The following is a 25,196-nucleotide window of genomic DNA, read 5'->3' as shown; positions in this document are numbered from 1 at the left end:
AACATTGATAAGCAAGATTAGTCTGAAGTTCTCTTTTTTGGTTGGGTTCTTGCGTAGTTTAGGTTTCAGAGTAATTGTGGTTTCATAGAATGAATTAGGTAGTGTTCCTTCTGTTTCTATTTTATGGAATAGTTTGAGGAATATTGGTATCAAATAAGGTCTGGTAGAACTAAATTCTGAACTAAATCCATCTGGCTCTGGGCTTTGCTTGGGAGGTTTTTAATGACTTCTATTTCCTTATGGGATATGGGCTTGTTTAGAAAGTATACCTGCTCTTGATTTAACTTTGGTATGTGGTATCTGTGTAGAAAACCATACACTTCATCTATATTTTTTAGTTTTGATAAGTATAGACTTTTGTTGTACGATCTGATGTTTTTTTGTTTGTTTTTGTTTTGTTTTGTTTTGTTTTTTTAGTTTCCTCCATTTCTTTTGTTATGTCTCCCTTTTCATTTCAGATTTTGTGAATTGGATACTGCCTCTGAGCTCTATAGTTAGTTTGGCTAGGGGTTTATCTATCTTGTTGATTCTCTCAAAGAATCATTTTTTGGTTTTGTTGATTCTTTGTATTTTCTTTGTTTCTATTTGGTTGATTTCAGCCCTGAGTTTGACTATTTCCAGCCTTCTGCTCCTCTTGGGTGAGTTTGCTTCTTTTTGTTCTAGAGCTCTCAGGTATGCTGTTAAGTTGTTAGTGTAAGATTTCTCCAGTTTCTTTACAAGGGCACTTAGTGCTATGAATTTTCCTCTTGGCACTGCTTTCATTGTGTCCCATAGGTTTGGGCATGATGTGTCAGCATTTTTATTAAATTCCAGGAAGTCTTTAAATTCTTTCTTTCTTCTCTGACCAAATTCTCATTGAGTAGAGAGTTGTATAGTTTCCACATGTATGTGAGCTTCCTTTTGTTGTTGTTGTTGTTGTTGTTGTTATTGAATATCAGTCTTAGGCCATGGTGGTCTGATAGGGTGTGTGGAATTATTTATATCTTCTTGTATCAATTAAGGGTTGTTTTGTGACCAATTATATGGTTGATTTTGGAGAAGGTACCATGAGGTGCTGAAAAGGTGTTTTCTTTTGTTTTAGGGTGAAACATTCAGTAGAAATCTGTTGATTCCATTTGGTTCATAACCTCTATAGTTTTACTGTGTATCTGTTTAATTTTTGTTCAATGACCTGCCCATCAGTGAGAGTGCTGTGTTGAAGACTCCAACTATTATTGTGTGGAGTTCAATGTGTGTTTTGTGCTTTAGTAAAGTTTCTTTTATGAATTTTGGTATCTTTGCATTTGGGGCATAGATGTGCAGAATTGAAACTTTTTCTTGATGAATATGAAGTGTCCTTCTTCATTATGCTTGATAACCTTTGGCTGAAAGTCTATTTTATTGGATATTAGTATCGAAACTCCAGCTTGTTTCCTGGGACCATTTTCTTGGATAACCTTTTTCTATCCCTTTACTCTGAGATAGTGTCTGTTATTGTCATTGAGGTGTGTTTCTTATATGCAGCAAAATGCTGGATCTTGTTTGCCTATCTAGTCTGTTAGCTTATGCCTTTTTATAGGTTAATTGAATCCACTAATGTTGAGAGATATTAAAGACAGATGACTGTTAGTTCCTGTTATATTTGTTTTTGTAGGTAGTTTTATGTATTTGTGGTTTTCTCCTTTTATCTTCTTTGTGAGATGCTTAATATTTTGTTTTTTCTTTGGTGTAGGTACCTTCCTTGTGTTGGAATGTTCCTTCTAGGATCCTCTGAAGGGCTGGATTAGTAGATAGATGCTGTTTGAATTTTTTTTTGTCCTGGAATATTTTGGTTTCTCCATCTATGTTGGTTGAGAGTTTTTCTGGGTATAGTAGCCTGGGCTGGCATTTGTGTTCTCTTAGAGTCTGCATGACCTCTGAGTCTCATTTGGCTTTTATAGTCTCTGTTGAGAAGTCTGATGTATTTCTAATAGGTCTACCTTTGTATATTATTCGGACCTTCTCCCTTGCAGCTTTTATTTCTTTGTTCTGTGAGTTTAGTATTTTGATTATTATGTGATGAGAGAATTTTCTTTTCTGGTTGCATTTGTTTGGTGTTCTATAGGCCTTTTATACCTTTATGGCCATCTGTTTCTTTAGGTTGGTGAAGTTTTCTTGTATAATTTTGTTGAAGACGTTTTCAGGAGAATGAAGATTCTCCTCTATTCCAATTATTCTTAGATTTGGACTTTTCATTGTGTCCTGAATTTCCTGGATGTTTTGGTTTAGGAGTTTTTTATGTTTTGAATTTTCTTTAAGAGTTGTGTCAATCTCTTGTAAGGTATCTTCTGTGCCTGAGATTCTCTCTTTTATCTCTTGTATTCTGTTGGTGATACTTACATATGTAATTCCTAACCTCTTTCCTCGGTTTTCCATTTCCAGCTTTGCCTCCATTTGTGTTTTCTTTATTGTTTCTATTTCTATTTTTAGGTCTTGACTGCTTTATGCAATTACTTCACCTGTTTGATTGTGTTTTCCTATATTTTTTTAAGGATTTATTTGTTTTCTCTTTATGGGCTTCTACCTGTTTTCCTGTGTTTCTTTCATAAGTTATTTATATACTCCTTAAAGGAGTCTATTATCTTCATGAGATAGTATTTTAGGTCAGCTTCCTGATTTTCAGGTGTGTTGATATATTAGGGGCTTGCTTTGGTGGGAGAACTGGATTCTAATGATGGCCACATACATTGGTTATTCCTGGTGACTTTGTTTGGAATCTTCCTCATTAGTTCCTGGGTTGCTTCCGGTCTCCTGGTAGGTGGGACCTTCTAACTGGAGGGTCTTCAGAGGGGCAGAGAAGCTGCTGATTTGTTGCCCTGGCTGCAGTAGATCTCCTGAGAGGGCTTCAGGCTGTTGGATCTTAAGAGGAGCAGTCCAACTGTTGTCTGTCAGTTGATGTCATTATGCAGGTGAAGGCAGACAAGGTAGGTCAAGGCCATGATTAGTCAGTGAAAAAATAAGGCAAGGACAAAGCTTTTGTAAGGTGGGAGAGAAGGAGAAGAGAGGAGTACTTGAGTGATTTTGTTGCCATATTGTTTTTACCAACTTTGTTTTAATATTTCAGGATCTGAGCCATTCTCTACCATTTTTTTTTCTTTTCCACTGTACTTTAAGAAGTACACAGGGCTATTTTTTTTCTTTTTGTTCTTTTAGAGTAGAATGTTAAAAAATAGCGTACTTCTTTTTTTACTTTAGTTTCTTTAGAGTTAATATTATAATTCTTTGTCTTATCTTTGTTTAAACATAAGAAATTTGGCAAAATTACTAAAAACCAATTATAGGATATGTGACACAAATTTATGGGCTTCTAGAGGCTAATGCTGAGCTCTTGCTAATGGATAGTTATGAATGTCCCTACAGAGCTCTGATAAGAATGAAGAAAGTGTAGGGATGTTAAACAAAGAATGCAGAATGTAACAATTTAGCTCTTTATTACATGTACTTATATTTTATTCAGTAGCAACTGAAGATCAGCTAAACTTGTTAAATCCTTGCATCTCTCTAAGAATTTTGAACTAGGAATATGCATGTGCATCAAAGACTTAAGCTTTATTGCAGCTAGAAAGTTAGGATACTCTCAGCTGTCTAGGGTATAGAAAAGGCATTGAAGGGGAAATGGAAGGCTGAAAACTCACTGTGAGTGGGAAAGGAGACATCTGTAAGTTTTAATATGGTTCATTTTTAAAATTCTTCAGGGATTCCTCAGCTAATGTTTTGATAACATTCATTTGATTTCTGTTGGTAGTTTCTCTATAAAAGCACTAGATCTTGTAGAGACTTTTGGGTCAAATGATATTTGTATTGAGATCTCTTATAAAAAGCAGACTTATTTTAGTGTCACAAGTGACTTGCCCATGGGTTAGAGTATTTAATTATCTTTAGATGGCTTTATTAATAAAATGTACCTTTGAATAATTAATAAAAGTGATTTGTTGAGCAAATACAGTTGTTTTAAATAAAATCTTTTAGAATCTATTAACTTACTATATTCATTCAGCCCTGAACACTTTAAAATATGTTTACACAGAAGATTAGAGGCACAAAAATCTTTTCCTAGTTCTCCTACACTGAATGTACTTAAGAAGTTCTGCTGCTGTGTGACATACAATTGGAACCACAAAAGCCTCTTTCTCCTTTTTTGATTATTATATTCTTGAGAAAATATAAGTTATTGAAAACATACTACCATTGCATATGTCACCATATGATGTAACAGAATGTATTGCTTGGATTTCTTTTAGAAAGACATATTTTTTTCTAAAAAAAAAAATGTGTGAAACCATCATTTGACTAACATGGCATGAAAATGCTCTAAATATTTTAAATTAATAATCCAGATTTCCTGGGTAAAACTCTAAAATTTAAAAGAAATAATATCTATTCTGATTATGATATTGGATATTTTGACTATTATGTGAAAATGTATAACAGTTAAAATCTCTTGCTGATAGCACTGGAAAAATGAATTAAAACATCAAAATTTTACATTCTGTGTGAGGACATGAGGTTTTAGGAGCCTGAAGAGAAAAAAATCTGAGGATGTCAATACTGAAGCCAGGACTTATGTACTGATAAACTGAAATAAGATATCTGCCAAGTTAGTAATCAAAGGTCATGGCAAAATAAAAGTACCTCTAAGCAAGCAGTGTATCAGAGAGAATTTGTTCTAAGCATACACTAAAATAAATATTAAAGTAATTATTCAAGTAAACAGAAATAATCATGGACCAAAAACTATAAAAGTGAAAATAACACACTAACATAAGTACTGCAAAATAAAATACTCTGTGTAGCTTAAAATAGTGGAAGTCAAGTATTTGGCCATATATCCCTAATAGCAAGAGGAAAAAAAATTGCTATGCTCTAAGGTCCAGCTATTTGAGTATGTAATGATTTGTACTGCATTGTAAATAAGACTTTATGCCAATAACTAAGACACACTCAAATAATATATAAATAGCAAATAGATGGAAAACCTTTAAAGTAGTGAAAACTGTCAGTGTAAAGGATGACAAATCTGAATGCATGGATAAAAGTGCAGTTGGAACAGAACAGTCTCCACTTAAGACGGTCACCCTAGAGTCAATTAGCGTAAATGGACTCCTTCAGTTAAAGAGGGGGAAAGAGAAGATTCAACTAAGAAAACCCAAACCAATACTTTGCTACTTATAATAGATGCTTCTTTAAATAGAGAAAGACCAAAGGTAGAAAATCAAAGACTAGAAAAAATAATATATATAAAGAATCATAGAAGCAAGAAAAAGGATATAATGTGCTATTATTGATGAAATAGACTTTAGCAAGAAGTATAACTGTGTACACAAAAGAGCATTAAACAACGATTAAGGAGTAAATTATTAAGAAAACCTAGTAGTATAGTAGTTTTACATTTGGGGGTATTTAACAATAAAATTTAACTTTTACAAGACAAAATTTTCAAGGAGCATGAAAAAATATGTGGAGTTCACACACCTAAATATTTAAGGAAAAACTCTAAGTGTATTAGAATCTAACATCTAAAGATGTGTCTTCAGAATTAGCAAGATCATTCTCAAATATCTCACAAAAAAAACGCTGATACTAGTAAATATACTTTAGCTCCATTGAGATCAATTAATTTTGTTTAGGAAAAGATACTGCAGCTAGAAAAAGGATGAACGATAATATTTGGGGATTGTAATGTACTAAGTAATATTAAGGGTGTATATAAATTACATGTGAGAAGCTTCTACATCATAGACTAGAAAACCTAAATTAAAAGATTCTGAACAGAGTCACTGTACATGGATAGACAGTGGCGCTCCTAGACGCCATAGGGTTTTGAACAAGAAGTCCAGTGCCAGATTCTGGATATATCTATTTTTATCTTTGTGAGAAATCTCCACACTGATTTGCATAGTGGCTGTGCCAGTTTGCACCCCACCTCGAAGCAATGAGAGTTTCCCTTTCCTTGCATCTACTGTCAGTTTCGTTTTAAGAATCTTGGTCATTCTGATCAGGCTAAGATGGAGCCGAAAGCAGTGAATGCACTGATGGCGCAGGTGTCGAACAGTTTTAGGTGTTTCTGAGACATTTGTATTTCATCTCTGAGAACCCAGCTACTAACTTTGGTAAATATTTTTATTTAATCTTATCCTTCTCATGTATAGCAGCATCCTGATGACTTTCCTCTCCTTTCTCTCCACCCCCACTCCAGTCTCTTCTTACCACCTTCCCTCTCCAGCAAATCCACCTCCTATCCACCTCCCCTCAGAGAAGAGCAGGCCTCCAGGGACACTTAGCAAACAGTAGAACAAGCTACAGTAGACAAGGCACCTCTCACCACATCAAGTCTGGACAAGGCAACCCAGTAGGAGGAAAAACGTCCCACAAGAAGGCCAAAGAGTCGGGAACAGCCCCCTTTCCCACTGTTAGGATTCCCCTTCTTTCTTCAAACCCTCCCATATATATTCCTAAGTGTAATCTTCTCAGTCTGTTTAATGGTACTTGTGGTGTTAATTCTATATACTTGTTTTCAGGGCTCATCTTTTGACACTGGACAACCAATTTATAGCTCTTCTCTAGTGAAGGACATCTCTTTCACTCCCAGTTTTCTTCAGATACCAGCAGAAGTTTTGTGTAGGGTTGCAGCCAGGTGGGCTGTTTCTCATCCAGTGTGGCACGTCCATTGGTGTAAGTTTGGGCAGTCATGTTGGAGAGGAGACTCTATGATGTAGCTTCTAGTGTTACTAGGAGACACAACCTCACAGCGAACTCCCTGATCTGGCCGGCTCTTATAGCTTCCCTACCCTCTCTTTTGCTTGGTTTCCCGAGTCTTAGGTACGGGAGTGTTTGGTAGATGGATCCACTGGGACCAGATGCTACAACTCTGCATATTGATTGTAGTTTTCTGTAATGGTCTCCACCTGTTGAAAAGTTTCCTTTATGAGGGTTGAGTTTTAGGTCAAATATTTAGATCTTTGGGGATCTAGATAGTTGGGATTGTGTGGGTTGTATCTTTTTTATCTTGGCTGTTTCCACAGAGGCCTGCTCTTTTCTGAAGGAAAATGGAAGAGGAGTGCATGTTGGGGAGAGAAGAAATGGGAAGTGGAGCTGGGAGGAGTGAAGAGCGGGAACTGGATCTATTAGAATCTACTTTAGTAATAAAATAAAAAACAAAAAAAGTATTTTTCGTGTCTGGTGGTGGGGTTTTTGTTAGTTGGTCTTTGGCTCTTGGAAGGAACATTGTCAGTCCAAATGATAAAAAAAAATCTTTAAAATATGCATTCATAAAAAAAGGAATAGTTATATCCCATAGATAAAGGGATTAGGGCTCATGATGCAGTGTCAAAATGAATGAAATTACAGAGCAATGTTCCTACTCTGAAAGTAGCCAATCTCAAAGTCGGCCTTTGATATGTTGACCTGCCATCCATATTTATCATTGTGTCTTAAATTTCCCTTCTCCGTGTCTCTTTACCATTTCGAAGCCTATGTACTGCAGATTCTCTGTATAACCAGCCATTAATATTTTAGTTACCCTCACTAAGTGAATATGTGAAGAAACTGGGAACTCTCAAAGCTCTGGTAGTCATTCAAGAAAAAGCCAGCAAATAATAGGGTATAGAAAAGCCTCAAGTAAAACTAGATGGGTATTGTTGGGTACCCATGATGTAAGAATGCACAAAGCCTTTCGTGTTGCAAAGTCAAAATGTCATTTAAACCAAATAGCAGCTATCAACATTTTGGCTATGGGTGGGGGTGGGGAGAGGCAGCTCTAATCATTTAGACCTATTCCATTCATGTGCTAAAAGTGTTTTTATGTGCCTTGTATGTGAAGAATTTTAAGTTTTTAAAGTTTAAGTATAGTAAGAGAAACAATCAAAATATAATTCAAACATGAAAAAAATGCATTCATATCTTTACACAGACCTTAATGTATTATTGTTATTGTTATTATTTAGATAGTTAATAGTAAAATCCTTGTCTTTTTCTAATTCCCTGTTTTTTAATTCCTGTTGTCCCTTCCTCTGTATTAATCTTTTTCCCTTCCCCATAATTAACACCCTCTCTTCCTATTTGCCCAGTCATATCATTCATACCCTGTTGTTTCCCTCTCTATTCCTCCCCAGTAATCATCCCCTTTTACTTTCCTAGTGTATGCAGTTACTCTAGAACATGTTCTCATATCTGAAGAGTTGGCTCTAAGAGCCTCTGATATGAAAGAACATGTGATGGTTGTCTTCCTGGGTCTGAGTCATCATACTTCATGTGATGTTTTCTAGATCTATTCATTTACCTGCAAAGTTCATGATTTCATTTTCTTTATAGCTGTGCCAAATGTACCTCATTGTTTGTGTAAAGGAGGACTACATTTTTTATTTAAGTTAATTTTGTATTCAGTTCCTTTACTGAAGGGGTTTATCAGCTGTCAGTGTTGTCTGGTAGAATTTTTGGGGTCACTTATGTATACAATCAGATGTTATGTATACAACACAGATGTTAATCTGTGAAAAGTGATACTTTGACTTCTCCTTTGCCAAATTATATTCTCTTGATCTCCTTTAGCTATCTTATTGTTCTAGCTAGAAGTTCAAGTACTATATTGAAGAGAATAGGGAAAGAGTGGACAGGCTTGCCTTGTCCCTGATTTTAGTAGAATTACTTAAATTTCTCCCAATTTAATTTGATGTTGGCTATTTGCTTGCTGTATATCGCCATTTAGGAATTTGTCTTGTATCCTGATCTCTCCAAGAGTTTTAACATGAAGGGGTGTTGGATTTTGTTAAATACTTTTTTAGCATCTAATGAGATAATTATTTGGTTTTCAATTTATTTATATGGTGAATTGCATTGATGGATTTTTCATATATGAAACTACCCTCACATCCCTGGGATGAAGTCTACTTGGTCATGGTGAATGATAGTTTTGGATTCAGTTTGTGAGCATTTTTTTTTTTGAATAGTTTCGAATCAGTGTTCCTGGTCTGAAATCAGTGAAAGTGATCTGAAATTCTCTTTTTGTGTTGAATCTTTGTATGGTTAGGTATCAGAGTGACCAAGGCCTCATAGAGGAAGTTTGGCAATGTTCTTTTGGTTTGTGGAATAATTTGAGGAGTATTGGTATTAGCTCTTCTTTGATAGTCTGGTAGAATTCTACACTAAATCCATGTGGCCCTGCACATTTTTAGGTTGGGAGACTTTTAATGACTGCTTCTATTTTCTTATGGGTTATAGGACTATTTAAATAGTTTACCTGATCTTGATTTAACTTTGGTAAGTAGTATCTATCTAGACAACCATTCACTTCATTTAGATTTTTAAGTTTTCAGGAGTATAGGCTTTCTAAATAAGAACTAATGAAGTTTTGAATTTCCTCAGTGTCTTTTGTTATGCCTCCCTTTTCATTTCTGGTTTTGTTAATTTGGATTCTCCCTCTCCTTCCCCTCTGCTTTTTAGTTAGTTTGGCTAAGAGTTGGTCTATCTTACTGATTTTCTTGGGTTTGTTGATTCTTTGTTGTTTCTTTGTTGTTTTCTTTGTTTCTAACTGGTTGATTTTTAACCCTGAGTTTGATTATGTCCTGTCTTCTATTTATCTTAGATTTGTTTGCTTACTTTTGTTCTAGAGCTTTCAGGTGTGTTGTTAAATTGCTAGTATGAGATCTCTTCAATTTCTTATAGAGGCACTTAGTGCTATGAACTTTCCACTTAGCACTGTTTTCTTTCATTGTGTTCCATAAGTTTGGGGGTATTGTTCCTTCATTTTTATTGAATTCTAGGGAATCTTTAATGCCTTTATTTCTTCTTTGACCTGGTAGTCATTGAGTAGATAGTTGTTCAGTTTTCATGAGTTTGTAGACTTCTGTCATTTCTTTTGTTGTTGAAGTCCAGCTTTAATGCATGATGATCTGATAAGATGTAAAGGGTTAATTTTGTATCCTTTTGTATCTGTTCAGGCTTGCTTTATGACCCAGTATATTGTCAATTTTGGAGAAAGTTCTATGAGGTGCTGAGAAGAAAGTGTATTCTTTTGTGATTGGGTGAAATGCACTGTAGATATCTGTTAGTGCCATTTGATTCCTATCATCCATTAGTTTCATTATTTCTTTGTTTAGTTTCTGTTTTGATGATCAATACATTGGTGAGAGTTGGGTGTTGAAGTCTCCCACTATTAATGTGTGGCTTTCCATGTATGATTTAAGCTTTAGTAGAGTTTGTTTTATGAATGTGGGTTCCCTTGAATTTGGGACATAGATATTTAGAATTGAGATGTCATCTTGGTGGATTTTTCTTTAATCAATATGAAGTGTCCTTCCCTATCTGTTTTGATTACTTTTGGTTGAACACTATTTTGTTAGATATTAGAATGACTATTCCAGCTTGTTTCTTAGGTCCATTTGCTTATGTTAGAGTTTCCTTCTTGTATCCTCTGTAGGACTGGATTAGTAGAAAGATAGTATTTAAATTTAGTTTTGTCATGGACTATCTTGGTTTCTCCATCTATTGTGATTGAAAGTTTTGCTCAGTATATATAGTAGTCTGGCCTGACATCTATGGTCTTTTAAGAGTCTGAAAGAAATGTGTTCAGGACCTTCTGGCTTTTAGAGTCTATGTTGAGAAGTCAGGTGTAATTCTGGTCAGACTCTCTTTATATGTTACTAAGCCTTTTGCCCTTACAGCTTTTAACATTCTTTCTTTGTCCTGTATATTTAATGTTTTGATTATTATGTTATGGGATGATCTTCTTTTCTAGTCCAATCTATTTGGTGTTCTGTAAGCTTCTTATACATTTATAGACATCTCTTTCTTTAGGTTAGGGGAATTTTCTTTGATGATGATTTTTACTGAAGATATTTTCTGGGCCTTTTAGCTGGGAATCTTCAATTTTTTCTATTTCTATTATTCTTAGGTTTGGTCTTTTCATTGTGTTCTGGATTTCCTGGATGTTTTTCGTTAATAGGTTTTTACACTTGGTATTTTCTTTGACCATTGTGTCAGTGTCTTCTATGGTATCATCTACACCTGAGAGTCTTTCTTCTGTCTCTTGTGCGCTGTTGGTGATGCTTTTACCCCTAACTCCTAATCCTTTTCCTAGCTTTGCCATCTCCAGGGTTGCCTCCATTCGTTATTTCTTTATTTTTCTTTCATTTTTAGGTCTTGAACCATTTTGGTCAATTCCTTCAATTTGCCTATGTTTTCCTGTATTTCTTTTGGGGAGTTATTTATATCTTCCTTAAAGGCGTCTATTGTCTTCATGAGATGGGCTTTTAGGTCAGCATTTTGCTTTTCAGGTGTGTTAGCATTTTCAGGGTTAGCTGTGGCAGGGGAACTGGGTTCTGATGGTGCCAAATTGCATTGGCTCCTGTTGCTTATGCTCTTATGCTTGCCTCTGGTTATCTGGTTTTCTCTGGTGTTAAGTGACCTGGGTGTCTCTAACTAGAGTTTGCCTTCTTGGAGACAGGTAGAGCTCTGTGGCATGGGTTAGAGCAGACCTTCTGGGAGGCAGGCTGTGCTGGCTCAGGTTGGGGGTAGGGTGGGGTCAGGTATCCCTGGTTAGAGCAGACTTCCTATGTCCTAGGTTTAGGGCAGTCTTTCTGTGACCTGGTTATGACAGACCTCCTGGAAGACTGGCAGGCTGTGAGGTGTAGGAGAGAGGCAGACAAGCTGATCTGCCCATGTGGTCATGTAAACCAGAAAGGAGATGGAGTTCTGGCAAAAGTACCATGTCTGCTGAGCTACATACGGGTTCCTCCTGGGGTGGTTATTTGGACAGGGGTCTCACCTGTGTTCCTGGTTACAGAGAGATCTGCAGACTATGGCATGGGAAGAGGGGCAGACACACAGATCAGCCCCGGTGGGGATGCAGACTGGAAGGGCAAAGTCCATTTTCAGTTAAAAAAAAAAAAGTGTGTAAAGGCCTTTTTGAAGTGTTTGACTTTACTGTTAAATAAACACATGATGATTCTAAATTTTATTTTAAAATTTCCATTTTATAATGAACTCTTCATATTGAAAAACGAATGTGTATTCCTTGGTATTTGGGTAGAATCTAATCTGTAGATGTATTAAATACATTTGATGTATGGTGTCAAATGATGCTGATGTTTTTCTGCTTTTTGTCCAGACGACCTGACCTGTCTTTTGGAGAAGATGGGGTATTGAAATCTACTGTCAATAGATTGATATTAATCTGCATCTTTAAATTCAATAGTAGATTGCTTTTTTATGAAAGTTAGGTGCCCAGAGTTTGGTGCATATATGTTTAAGATAGTAATGTCTTCTTGGTTAACTAGTCCCTTGACTAGAATGAAGTGTTCTGTGTCCTTGCTTATCTCTTCTGATTAGTTTTAGTTTGAAGTCTGTTAGTTTAGTTTGTCAGTTAAGAGGCAAGTGAAGCCTACTTGCTTTTAGGTCCCATTTGATGGCAGTAATTTCGCCTATCAGTTTATTATTTTGGCAATATTCCTTTCTTCTCTATTTTATGGAGCGGAATAAGAAGCAATGGTATTAGTTCTTCCTTAAAGATATGTTAAATTCATCATCTATGCCTGGAAATGTTTTTGGCAGCAACACTAAATTCAATGCTGATTCAATCTTATTGCTTGCTACAGTACATTTTCATTGTATCTCTGTAGCGGGATTCTCCCCTAATTAATTGAATAATAAGGATGACAAGAAGTCAATCACTGGGCGAGGAAGAGGCGGGGCTTTCGGGTCAGAGACAGGAAGAGGGAACACAGGAGAGGGACACTTTCTTTTGGACAGCAATGAATGCAAAAGCAGGCAAAATGTATACACCAGGACTGTTAGATCTGGTGGTAGAATCCACCGAAATCTGCCACGAAAAGATTTCAATAGAACAGTTAATGACTTTAGGACAATAGATTCTTCCCCCAGCAGTTGTGTTAATTCTAAACTAAGATTGGTGTTCGCCATTTCACAGTGACTCAGCTAAGCTACAGTGCTGAGTGGTTTGGTAGCAGCTAGTCACTGGGGTTGGATGACTGGGAAAACAGCTGTTGAGCGGTTCAGTGGCAGGAAGTTTGGTGTACCCTTGCATGGCAATAGCCATGGGGGCGGGGAGACTGCCAAGGTGTGGATTCCCCCCACCCCCAGCCCAGAGCTGGGGACCGAACCCAGGGTCTTTCGTGCTCTACCACTGAGCTAAATCCCCAACCCCCGTGAATTGTTTTTTAATTATTACACGCAACATTTCTCTTATTTGATTTTAATCTCTGCATTTCATTGGTATCTGTTATAATGGGTCTCTATCCATCTCTAATTTTATTACTATGGGTTTTCTCTCTCTTAGTTTAGCTAAATAATTATTTTCTTATTTTTAACAATGAATTGTTTCATTGATTCTTTGCACTTTTTGTTTCTATTTTATTTCTGCCCTAATCATAATGATTTCTTTCCTTCTTCTTACTTGTGGTTTGGCTTGTTCTTTGTCAAAGAACAAGATAATACAACCTTAAAGTCAGAGTTTTAAGGTGTATCAAGGTATTTATTTGAGATTTCCTAATTTTTTGTAGTTGTTAAATTTTTTTCTTAATAATTTCATACCGGCATACACCATATTTAGATTATATCTACACCACTACCTCTTGGATTTTTTTTTCCCCTTCAACTCATGTTTTTATAAAACATTGTCTATTGAGTTCAATGATTGCTTTCCATGGTATGTTTAGCCATGAACTATGTATGATGGGTCACACTACTGAAAAAAACTGAATGTGTCCCAACAATTAGAAGTTGTCAGTAGCTCCTCAGCTTGATATAGGGCTTTGTATGGCCCTATTCTCCACACCAGAATGATCTTGTGGCACATCGTCTTAATCTTGTACCAGTGACAATAGCTGGTTTGAGTTCAGGAATACAGTGGCCCTGTTTGTCTAGAATATATTACTTTGTCCCAATGTTCTCTGAACTGTGACTATTACCATTTTTTCTTTTTTATAGGATATTTTATGTATTTGCATTTCAAATATTATCCCTTTTCCCAGTTCCCCTCTCCCCCATCTCTCCTCCCCCTATTTCTATGAGGATGCTCACCCTTCCACCCACCCACTCCCACTTCCAAAACCCTGACATTCCCATACACTGGGGAAATGAGACTTCACAGGACCAAGGACTTCTCCTATCGATGCCTAACAATGCCATTCTCTGTTGCATATGTGACTGGAGCCATGGGGCCCGATGTGTACTCTTTGGTTGGTGGTTTAGTCCCTGGGAGCTTGGAGTGTCTGGTTGGTTGATATTGTTCTTCCTATGCGAACCTCTTACTCCTTCAGCTCCTTCAGTCCTTTCTCTAACTCCTCCATCGGGGTACCCATACTCAGTCCAATAGTTAGCTGCAAGCATCCTCATCTGTATCAGTAAGGCTCTGGCACAACCTCTCAGGAGACATCCATATCAGACTCCTATCAGCAAGCACTTCTTGGCATCAACAGTAGTGACTGGGTTGGTGGCTGCATATGGGCTGGATCCCCAGGTGGGGCAGTCTCTGGATGGCCTTTCCTTTAGTCTCTGCTCCACACTTTGTCTCCATATTTCCTCCTGTGAGTGTTTTGGTTCCCCTTCAAAGAAAAACTGAAGCATTCTTACTTTGGTCTTCATTCTTTCTGAGCTTCATGTAGTCTATGAATTGTCTCTTAGGTAATCTGAGCTTTTGGGCTAATGTCCATTTATCAGTGAGTGCATCTCTTGTATGTTTTTTGTGACTGAGTTACCAAAGGATGATATTTTCTAGTTACATCCATTTGTTGTTTCAGAATTTTATGAAGTCATTGTTTTAATAGCTGAGTAGTATTCCATTATGTAAATGTACTACATTTTCTGTATTCATTCCTCTGTTGAAGGGCATCTGGGTTCTTTCCAGCTTCTGGCTATTATAAACAAGGCTGCTATGAACATAGTGGAGCATGTGTCTTTGTTGTATGTTGGAGGATCTTTTGGGTATATGCCCAGGAGAGGTATAGCTAGGTTCTTAGGTAGTGCAATGTCCAATTTTCTGAGGAACCTCCAGACTGATTTCCAGAGTGGTTGTATCAGCTTGCAATCCCACAAACAATGGAGAAGTGTTGTTCTTTCACCACATCCTCACCAGCATCTGCTGTCACTTGAGTTTTTGATCTTAGCCATTCTGACTGGTATGAGGTGGAATCTCAAGAGTTGTTTTGATTTGCATTTCCCTGATGACTAAGGATGTTGAACATTTCTTTCAGTGCTTCTTGGCCATTCAATATTCCTCAGTTGAGAATTCGTTGTTTAGCTCTGTATACCATTTTTCGATAGGATTATTTGGTTCTCTGGAGTCTAACTTTTTGAGTTCTTTGTACATATTGGTTATTAGCCCTCTTTCGGATTGGTAAAGATTTTTTCCCCAATCTGTTGGTTGCCATTTTGTCTTATTGACAGTGTCCTTTGCCTTACAAAAGGTAGGCAATTTTATGAGCTCTTGGGGGGGGGGGTCTGGTTGGTTGATATTGCTGTTCTTTCTATGCGGTTGCAAACCTCTTACCTCTTCAGCTCCTTCAGTCCTTTCTCTAACTCCTCCATCGGGGTACCCATACTCAGTCCAATATTTTCACTCTTAGAGCATAAGCCTTGGTGTTCTGTTCAGGAAATTTTCCCCTGAGCCTATGTGTTCGAGGCTCTTCCACACTTTCTCTTCTGTTAGTTTGAGTGTATCTGGTTTTATGTGGATGTCCTTGATCCACTTGGACTTAAGCTTTGTACAAGGAGGGAAGAATGGATCAATTTGCATTCTCTACATGCTAACTGCCAGTTGGACCAGGACCATTTGTTGAAAATGCTCTTTTTTTCTACTGGATGGTTTTAGCTCCTTTGTCAAACATAAAGTGACCATAGGTGTGTGGGTTCATTTCTGGATCTTCAGTTCTATTCCATTCATCTACCTTGCCTGTCTCTGTAACAATACCATACAGTTTTTATCACAATTGCTCTGTAATATAGCTTTAGGTCAGGGATGGTGATTAACCCTAGAAGTTCTATTATTGTTGAGAATAGTTTTCGCTATCCTGGGTTTTTTGTTTTTCCAGATGAATTTGCAAATTGTTCTTTCTAACTCTCTGAAGAATTGAGTTGGGATTTTGATGGGAATTAAATCTGTAAATTGCTTTCAGCAAGATGGCCATTTTTACATATTAATCCTGCCTATCCATGAGCATGGGAGGTCTTAACTTCTGAGATCTTTGATATTTTTCTTTAGAGACTTGAAGTTCTTGTCATATAGATCTTTCACTTGCTTGGTTAGAGTCACACCAAAGTATTCTATATTATTTGTGACTATTGTGACTATCGATCCTGTGATCCTGAGTGTTTCAGAGCACCTGGGAGTCGGACTCCTTCTGGGTATTGAAAGAGTGGATGCAGACCCAGCACTCCAGGTCTGCTCTGGGTCCAGGTTCAGACTGGAGGAAGGAACCCATGCCACTGGCTGGGCAGGGGTTTTTGTGTCTCTGGATGCTGGTGGACCCAGTTACTCAGGGTGTTAGAGCCCAGTGATGTTTATTCCATGATTGTATGTATTTATTCCATGATGTATCTCACAAGCTGGTCACCATTGTTGGTCACAAGGTTTATAGCTGGGTTCATGATTGTCTTTTTCTTTTGTGGCAAGCAAAGTACCTTTCTAGTACCAACAACAATAATGAGTAGGGGTGAAGGCTCTAGGTTGGTGTCAACTTGACTTCTTCATGTTCAAGAAGATATGTTCTTCCTTCAGCAATAAGGTTTTTCAATCAGTTTGTAGAAAGCAACTAATAGTCTTGTCAATAACTGGAAATATTTGGTGGTTTCCATGAGGCACTTTTGACCAGCAACTCTCATAAGACACAACTTATTCTTGGCAAAAGTGGTTTCATTTGGTGACTTAAGAGGCCTTTTCTGAATTTAATGAGATGACTGTGGTAGATTACATTTACTGATTGACAGATGCTGAGCGATGCTTGACTCTGTAGGATGAAGCCAACTTGATCATACTATATGCCATATTCTATATATGAAGGTAATAGTGATCTGAAAGAAGAATTAGGAAGTGTTTTTTCAGTTTCTATATTTCAGAATAATTTACATAGTATTTGTATTAATTCTTTGAAGGTCTTGTAGAGGTCTGTGACTGAATCCATCAGTCTTATTTTGGTTGGGAGACTTTTCATAACAGATTCTATTTGACTAGTGGTTATGTGTCTGTTTAAATTACTTATCTGATCTTGCTTTAACTTTGGTAGGTAAGATAGATCAAGAAAGTCATCCATTTCTTTTGTTTTCCTATTTGGTAAAACACAGATTCTTTTAAAGTATATACTTATAATGCTCTGGATTTCCTAGGCATCTCTTGTAATGTTTCTCCTTTCATCTCTAATTTTATTAATTTAAATATTTTCTCATCTTTTATTTGGCTAAGATTTGTTAATGTTATATTAGTTTTCTTAAAGAACTAGCTCTTCATGCATTAATTTTTTGTATTGTATTTTTGGTTTTTTGCTAGCTTCTATTTCATATATTTTATACCCCCTGTCCTCTAGTTTGAGTGTTTTTTTTTTTTTTGCCATCTACTCTTTTGGCCTGCTACTACTACTACTACAACTTCCTTCTCCTCCTCTTCCTCCTCTTCCTCCTCCTTTTCTTCCTCCTCCTCCTCCTCCTTGAGCTTTCTGCTGTGCTGTTAAGTTGCTAATATGATATCTCACTTGTTTTGTTTGTTTGATGTAAGTAGTTAGTACTATGAATTTTGTGTCTTAGAACCACCTTCCTTATCATTTCCAAAATGTTTTTTAATTTTCTTTTTTATTTCTCTTCAGACCCATTTTTTAATTCAGTAGTAAGTTGTTCAGTTTCTATGAGTTTGTACATTTTCTCTTGTTTCAGGTTTTTGGTGAGATCTAGCGTTATTTAATCCATGGGTGTCAGATAGGAGGCAGAGTGTTATTTTTATTTTATTATATCTGTTGAAACTTTCTTTGTGTCCAAGTACATGGACAATTTTGGAGAATGTTTCTTGAACTGATGAGAATAAAGTATATTGTTTTGTCTTCAAATGAATATGTTCTGAAGATATCTACTATGTACATTTGATTTATGATGTCATTTAACCCCCCAGCATATCTTTTTTTAGTGTTTTCTGCATGGCCTCTCTGTTGGCAATAATGAAGTATTGAGGTCACCCACTATCACTGTTTAAGGGTCAGTGTGTGATTTTAGGTGTAGTAGTATTTCTTTTGTGTACTTAGGTACACCTATGTTTGGTTCATACAAGTTTAAAATTGCAATATACTTTTGTTGGATTTTTCTTGTAAGTATATAATATTCTTTGCTGCCTCTTCTGAATAGTTTTGGTATGGAGTCTATTCTGTCAGATATTAAAATGGCTGCATCCGCTTGCTTCTTGGTTTCATTTGCTCGGAATACCCTTTAACATCCATTTACTCTGAGGTGACATCTATTTTTGCTGGTAAGATGTGTTTCTTAGATGCAGCAGTCCGTCAGTCTGTATCTCTTTATTTGGGAATTAAGACAATTAGAGAGTTATCAATGAACAGTGTTTATTGATTCATGCTATTTTGTTGTTATAGCATGCTTTTCCCCCTTAACTTTTAATTCCTTCTCATAAAATGATTTATTCCTTGTGTCTAGTTGGATGTTGTTAACCTCTTCAAACTGATTTTTTTTTCTTCTAGTTCCTTCTGGAGATCTGAATTGGTAGAAATTACTTTGTTGTAGATTTTTTTCTTTCTTTCTTGATTGTGATTTATAGTTTTGCTTGGTATAATAGTACAGGATATCATTTGTGGTTTCTCAGAGTATATAGAACATGGCATTTAGAGTCTCCATTGAAAAGTGTTATTCTAGTCAGTCTGCCTTTATATATAACTTGTTCTTTTTCTTTTGCAGTTTTTAATGTCCTTTCTTTGTACTGTACATTTAGTGCTTTGATTACTGTGTGTTGTGGGGGAATTCCCTTTATGTTCCTGTCTATTTGATGTTCTGTATGCCTTTTACCTTGATAGACACCTTCTTTAGGTTGGGGACATTTCTTCTGTTTTTGTTAAATATTTTCTGTGCCTTTGATCTGGCTTTATCCTCCTTCTAAATCTATCATTTGTAGATTTTTTACTTTTCATAGTTTTCGAGATTTACTAGATGTTTGTCTAGAATTTTTCAGTCTTAACCTTTTTTTATCAACTGATTTTCATATTTCTTCTACCTTGTCTTCAACAGCTGAGATATTGTCTGTATCTTGTAATCTGTTTCTGAGGCTTAGTTCTGAGGTTTTTACTTAATACCTTAAAGTTTTCATTATCCCTGATTTTTAAATTGTATTTTAGGTCTTTGATATTTTAAATTCATTTTATATGTGAAATCAGATAATAGTCCAAATTTATTTCGTTGTGTGTGAATATTACCTTTTGCAATTTTGCAACAATATTTATTATGGGTTTGCTCCATCTTTATCTCCTTCTTCCTCCACCTCCTCCCTCCGTCCTCCATCTCTCTCTCATTCTCTTTTTTCTAAATCTTTGAGCTCCGCCTTTTCTTTCCATTGCCCAATCACATGCTCTAGCCTTATCTGACCAATTAAGATTTTACTGGCACCACTAGAGTACATGATCTACTCCTCATCGTTGTGACACCCCTCTTGAGGGAGCAGAAAATACAAACAATAATCCACAACAAGTAGTCATTTACTTTTGATAGGGATTGCATTGACTTTAACCAACTTTTGGTGTAATTGGCATTTTAACAGTAGCAACTCAAATCTATGAATATGGTCCTTTTCATTTGTGTTTTTTAGTTTACTTCAGTGATTTCTGATAGTTTTCAATATATAAAATCTTGGCAACTTGAATAAGTTTATCTCATAATGTTACCTTTTTGTTGCATTATAATGGGATGTCTTAATTCCCATTTAGGACTGTTACCTACTGTATAAAAACTCAGGTTTAGCTACATTTTCTAACAACTTCCCATTCTCTGTGCCTTAGCTCCTGGCTACTACAGTTTTGCTAATTTCATAATGTTGCCTAGGTACTTCTTGGTGTTTAGTGTTCAATATTGATTTAGCTTGACTAGACTAAGGAGTTGTAAAGCACACCACAAGTGTGGATCTGTGTTTGTTTACAGAAGGGAACTAAAGCAGAAAGGCCTTCCCTGAGTGTGGAACGTGCATAGACTAGAGTCTGCAAAGCACTGAAGGGATGAGGACAGTGGACTGTGATAGGATATGACTATCAAAGGCACCATAGGTATTTTTTCCTCTCTGTTTCCTGGTCACCATCATATGAGCCACTGTTCTTGTATTGCCTTCATCATGATGAACTAACCTTTGAAACTCTTGAACCAAAATAAGTCTTTCCTCCCTTAAGTTGCTTCTCTGAGTTATTTGCTGCCATCAATGGTATTTTTAAAGAAACCTCTGCATTGTGTTTCCTCACAACTTTAACATCTCTTGCCACTAAAACTACATCAGTTTTGACAATGCTTACCAACCTTTATATTCTGGTTTTAATTCTTGCTTATCCCAGTAGGTGGAAAGCAGTATCTCATGTTGTTTTAATTTACTTTTCTGTTAATATTACTAATGTTCATCTTTCTTTATATGCTTAGTCTTGTGAATGTACTTTCTTTCCTCTACTTCTCTCTGTTTAGTCTGGGGTTCTTTTAAATTCCTAATGTTCCTAACTAAGTCTTACCCTTTGTTCTGTAAACGTTAGGAATTTGTCTTGCATCCTTCAATCATTTCCTGTGTTTGTGGTTTTCAGAAATGATCAATCCATGGCTGGAGGTCAGAGCTATACTAGAGTACAATTGGAAACATCCTTGAGGTTACAGTTGTGGTACTTCTAAGTGGAACATACTGAGTGGGGTGTAGGTTTTCTGTTTTGTTTATTGTTGTGTTTGCTTTGTTTTTTTTTTTTTTTTTGTTTGATGTATTCAATTTCCTCACAGAGTTCTGTTGGGATGGAGTGGGACAAGAGTACTAAAACAAGATAAAACTTCTCATCATTTTGAAGACAAAACTTACTTGATTTTGTGTTAATAATTTTTGTAGATTGCCTGATTTCCAGAGCTCTTGCAGTATTATCTTGGCCAGTTGCCAGTAGCTTTTTTATGAATGAATGAAGGCCAAAAGCTCTCTAATAGTCCTTTGATGACTCTTCTCTAATTTAGTACACTTTGATAGTTGTCTACATTGCCTAGATTGCTGATGTGGGCAAGTACTTTTCAGTGCTAACACCTCAAATGATATTAGTTGATCATTTGTATAATATTTGATAATGTATACAAATTTAAAACTTTCCTATACTTTCTATCAAAGTTGTATGCATTTTTATATATTCTAATCAATGTACCTGAAATAGTTTCTTACATTTGTTCTTTGGCTTTTACATTTTTTATTAAGTTTTTAATGTTAGTGTATAATTATCAGATAATTTTTATTTTGTTAATATTATTCCCCCACTCCCTTTTAGAAATCTCCTGTCCAAATTCATGAAAGCTTACTTTCTAAATTTCTTTTTTAATGTCAGTATTGGCTAGTCATCAAATGTTTCCTTTTGACCTAATTCAATGAATATAGTTTGCTAATATTGTCCTTTAGATTTAAATTATATTTCAAAAATTACCTTATTTTCAGCTAACAGAGCAAGATATTTTAGTATGTACTGTACTGGAAATAATGATACAGACAAGTATCATTATGCTATGCTCTTGTGCATTTTCAGATCAAATTCGAATTTTAAACTTATTAGAATTTTTTATCATGAACACTCATATTTTCATGCCACTATCTGATCTGTTTGTAAGAATCAACATGAAATATGTTGCAAACAGTGCATTCTTCATTCATAGTGATTTAAGAAGTTTCAATATATTCTTTCAACATGTTAATGTTTGTTCTTTAAGAAATATTAATACCTGATCTGAAAGAAAGGGTGCTTTTCATACAACATTGTATTTCATCATTGGCAGTTTAATAAATACTTTAAGCATCTAAAGATCCTTTTTTATTATTAAACATAAAAATTAATCTTGTATTACAGATATTTTCCACATTGGAAATATTCTACCAATAAATCATCTGGTGTAAATTGAGGAACTCTAGAATATAGTATGCAAAATGTTCCTTCTCAATAGGCAGTCAAAGTATTTTTTATATTTTGGAAAACACATCTTAAACATAAATGACACAAAATAAAATGTTAGGCAGATTTAAATAGTAATAAAGTACTGAATAATGTTGCTAAAAAGTTAGATGATCCACAGTGACCATGCTTTAACGTACTCTGCAGTCCTTCACCAATGCTTGCAACAGAAAAAGGTGGATCATCTGACATGCTTGCCTCAACTTGAAATGTATACAGTCAATGCAGGCAGCTACCCAGAGTATAGCATTTGTTCCAGATCTAGCATTTGTTGAGTGCCTGCTTTTTCATATTAGATTTCTGGTTTTCATTTTCCTGTTAATGTTATAAAGTCACCTGTTACTGTTCTTTTGCTAACAAGGAAGGAGGAGCCTAGAGACTTGGTTCCTTTATCAGTAGGATTTGAACTTTCTTTTTACCCTGCTGCTGTACAGTGATAACTGCAAGAGTATTTGTGATAACAGTATTTACAGATTAGGAATGATCAAATTGAACTAGGTTAAGAATTTCCCCCAAATCACACATTTATCAAGTGATACAAATAGAACTTGAAATGATGACATTAGAAATAAGCCGCAGTCCTCTTATGGCTCTTGGCTCTTCATACACTTAAACATAATTGCAATGGACTATCCTATAAGCAATATTACTTTGTCTATCATACTGACCTCTTATAACTTCTATTATAACTTAAATGATGATGTAGTCAGCCTTTAAACTCATCATATTCAGAGAAACAGGAACCATGAGGGTTGCTAGCAGCTAAGAAAGATGCTAGAGAGTTGTTCTGTTGGAATAGTAATGTAGTTTGACAAGATGAAAATGTTCTGGAGATTAGTATACATATGAGTATACCTAACACTACCAAAGGGAACACTTAAAATGGATAAAGTGGTAAATTCCATCATAGATATTTTACTTCAATTAGAATTAAAGAGCATTCGTCAGACATGATGGTGTATACCTGTAATCCCAATACTCTGGGAAGATCAGGAGCTCAAAGTCAACCTTGACTAAGAGTGTCTTAAAACAACAACAAAATTAAGATTGTGTGACAGTTTACATGGTGTTAACTTATGTAACCCAATGGGGAATGTTGCTCATTAATGCATGTTTTATTCACAGTGGTCTGCAGCCCTGGATCCTTCAATCCCCGGGATGGAATTCACTGCCTCCAATGCAACAACAGCGTGGTGTATGGGGCGAAGACATGCATGTAGGCCAGGGCCTTGTGGGACCCAGTCGCTCATTCAGCAGAAAAGTATATTTTTGAAGTACTAAAGTATAATAACTCACTATTATGCCGAAATTAAATAATCAGAATTTACAAAGATATGGTGTCCTCATTCAATCCTGTCCTATATGCATCATCTTTCTTGGTTAATGCTAATGGTTAGCTGCACTTGATACCAGATGACTCCTTTGTCACTGCATTTTAAAGATTATATCAAATGTTCTGTATTGGGTGATGTTAAAAGATTTTTCAGGAATTAAAAAAATACCCATTTTATTTTTACCATGTGTCACCTATATTCAGGCCATCCTATTTTATAAGAGCTTTAACTTAAACTTATAAAATTTTAGCTATTTAAACATGGCCTTTGGCAGCTCAAAGCCAGTTTCAAAATCCATGTCTTGGGTTACATTGTTGCCCTTATTAGTGGAAGGCCTAGTCCCCCAGAAACTGTGGCTTTTAATGTAGTTCAGTGTGTTTGGCTTAAATGGTCAGTTGACAGACTCTTAAGCCAGACATAGTAGCATAGACCTGTAATCTTAATACTTTGAAGATATTACAGAAAGATCAGTTCAAAGTCCAAGGACAGCTTGAACTATGTGAGATCCTCTCTCAAAAAATCTCTTGTATCACCTCCTTGACATTTGAGAATGGAGCTACCATTGAATGTTCTCAGTAGGCTGAAGCAGTTTGTCACTCAACAGTGCTTCTAGGACAAAGAATTTACAAGAATCACAATTTTCTTAAAAATGCATGCTGCATACCAGAAGTCACTGCTGCTACCAGTGATAATTATCTTCTTTTTCTTTGGGATGCCACATTGAAATATGAAGAGTTTCATAAATGTAATGATTTAGATAGAGGAAAATCCACAAATAACTTTGGAGTCACTTCCTAAAGTTCCTAGTGATCACCTGGTTCACATTTCCTCCATCATCTCTGTGAGACATTGCCTGCTTTGCTTTTGACATTTCTTGCCTCAAAACATCAGAGGTTCAAGGATGGAAACCCCAAACAGTTGGATCTTGCTAAGACCCTTTAAGTGGAAGCATCTTTCAGTGGCAGGTTGGCTAACAAGGAGCTATACTTGGTGTGTAGAGACAAAGCTAGTTAGAAAGTATCCTATTTTATCTTCCTGTGGACAAGTGCAGCCTTAGAATTCTCACACAGAAGAAGGTGATTGGCCTGTGGTTGTTCTTGGTTCGTCCTGGTGATAATTGCCTCCTTCTTCTGGGCTTTCAGCAGCAGCATCAAGATATTGGTGCTTTATAGCACATGGAGATTTTCACATTCCTTCTTTCTCTGGCAGGTAACACAATGAGTCGTACACTGTTTGGGTAAAATATGATTTTTCTCTGAATAACTAGCATATACTTCCTGTAACTTCTAAGTCCCAAGTCTCCTGCTCTAAAACTTCTTGAAGCTATCCCAATTTCTTAAGTATCTATTGGGATTGAGTCAAGATGTCCTTCCAATTGTCAGCCTAGGAGAGCAGAGGTAGAACTGCAATGGTGGTGGTGAGTCTGGAGAGCACTGTCTTCCTGCAGCCATAGATGGTAGGAGTAGACATCCCACGGAAGTGTGTCTTTAGAGGTACACTCTAGAGTTAAGTTCCCAGTTTATACAGGCAGACTGTCCAACAAAACCTTACAAATGTTAGCGGTTAGAATAAGGTAGAATTAAGAGGTGAGGTCAAGAGAGCTATCTTTAGAAAAAGAAACAGAAGGCGGAGATTAATGACTACTTTTTCCTGTTTTCATATAGTGAAATGATCCATTTGATTCTGTAACATCACA

General features: G+C 36.1%; 1 protein-coding gene across 1 annotated transcript in view; it reads left to right on the top strand.

Moving 5' to 3' along the window:
• The window catches only part of Zpbp (zona pellucida binding protein), a 162,689-nt gene extending 139,190 nt beyond the window's left edge, over window positions 1–23,499 (top strand). Inside the window, exon 8 of the mRNA XM_032916764.1 lies at window positions 23,292–23,499. Coding sequence (XP_032772655.1) covers window positions 23,292–23,386 — 95 coding nt within the window. The 3' untranslated portion in view covers window positions 23,387–23,499. The remainder of the gene's footprint in view (window positions 1–23,291) is intronic.
• The last annotated feature ends 1,697 nt before the right edge of the window (window positions 23,500–25,196 follow it).

The sequence above is a fragment of the Rattus rattus genome, chromosome 11 (assembly GCF_011064425.1).
Source record: "Rattus rattus isolate New Zealand chromosome 11, Rrattus_CSIRO_v1, whole genome shotgun sequence".
NCBI classification, from domain to species: domain Eukaryota; kingdom Metazoa; phylum Chordata; class Mammalia; order Rodentia; family Muridae; genus Rattus; species Rattus rattus.
Note: the sequence above shows the minus strand (reverse complement) of the source record. Positions and strands in the feature narration are given on the sequence as shown.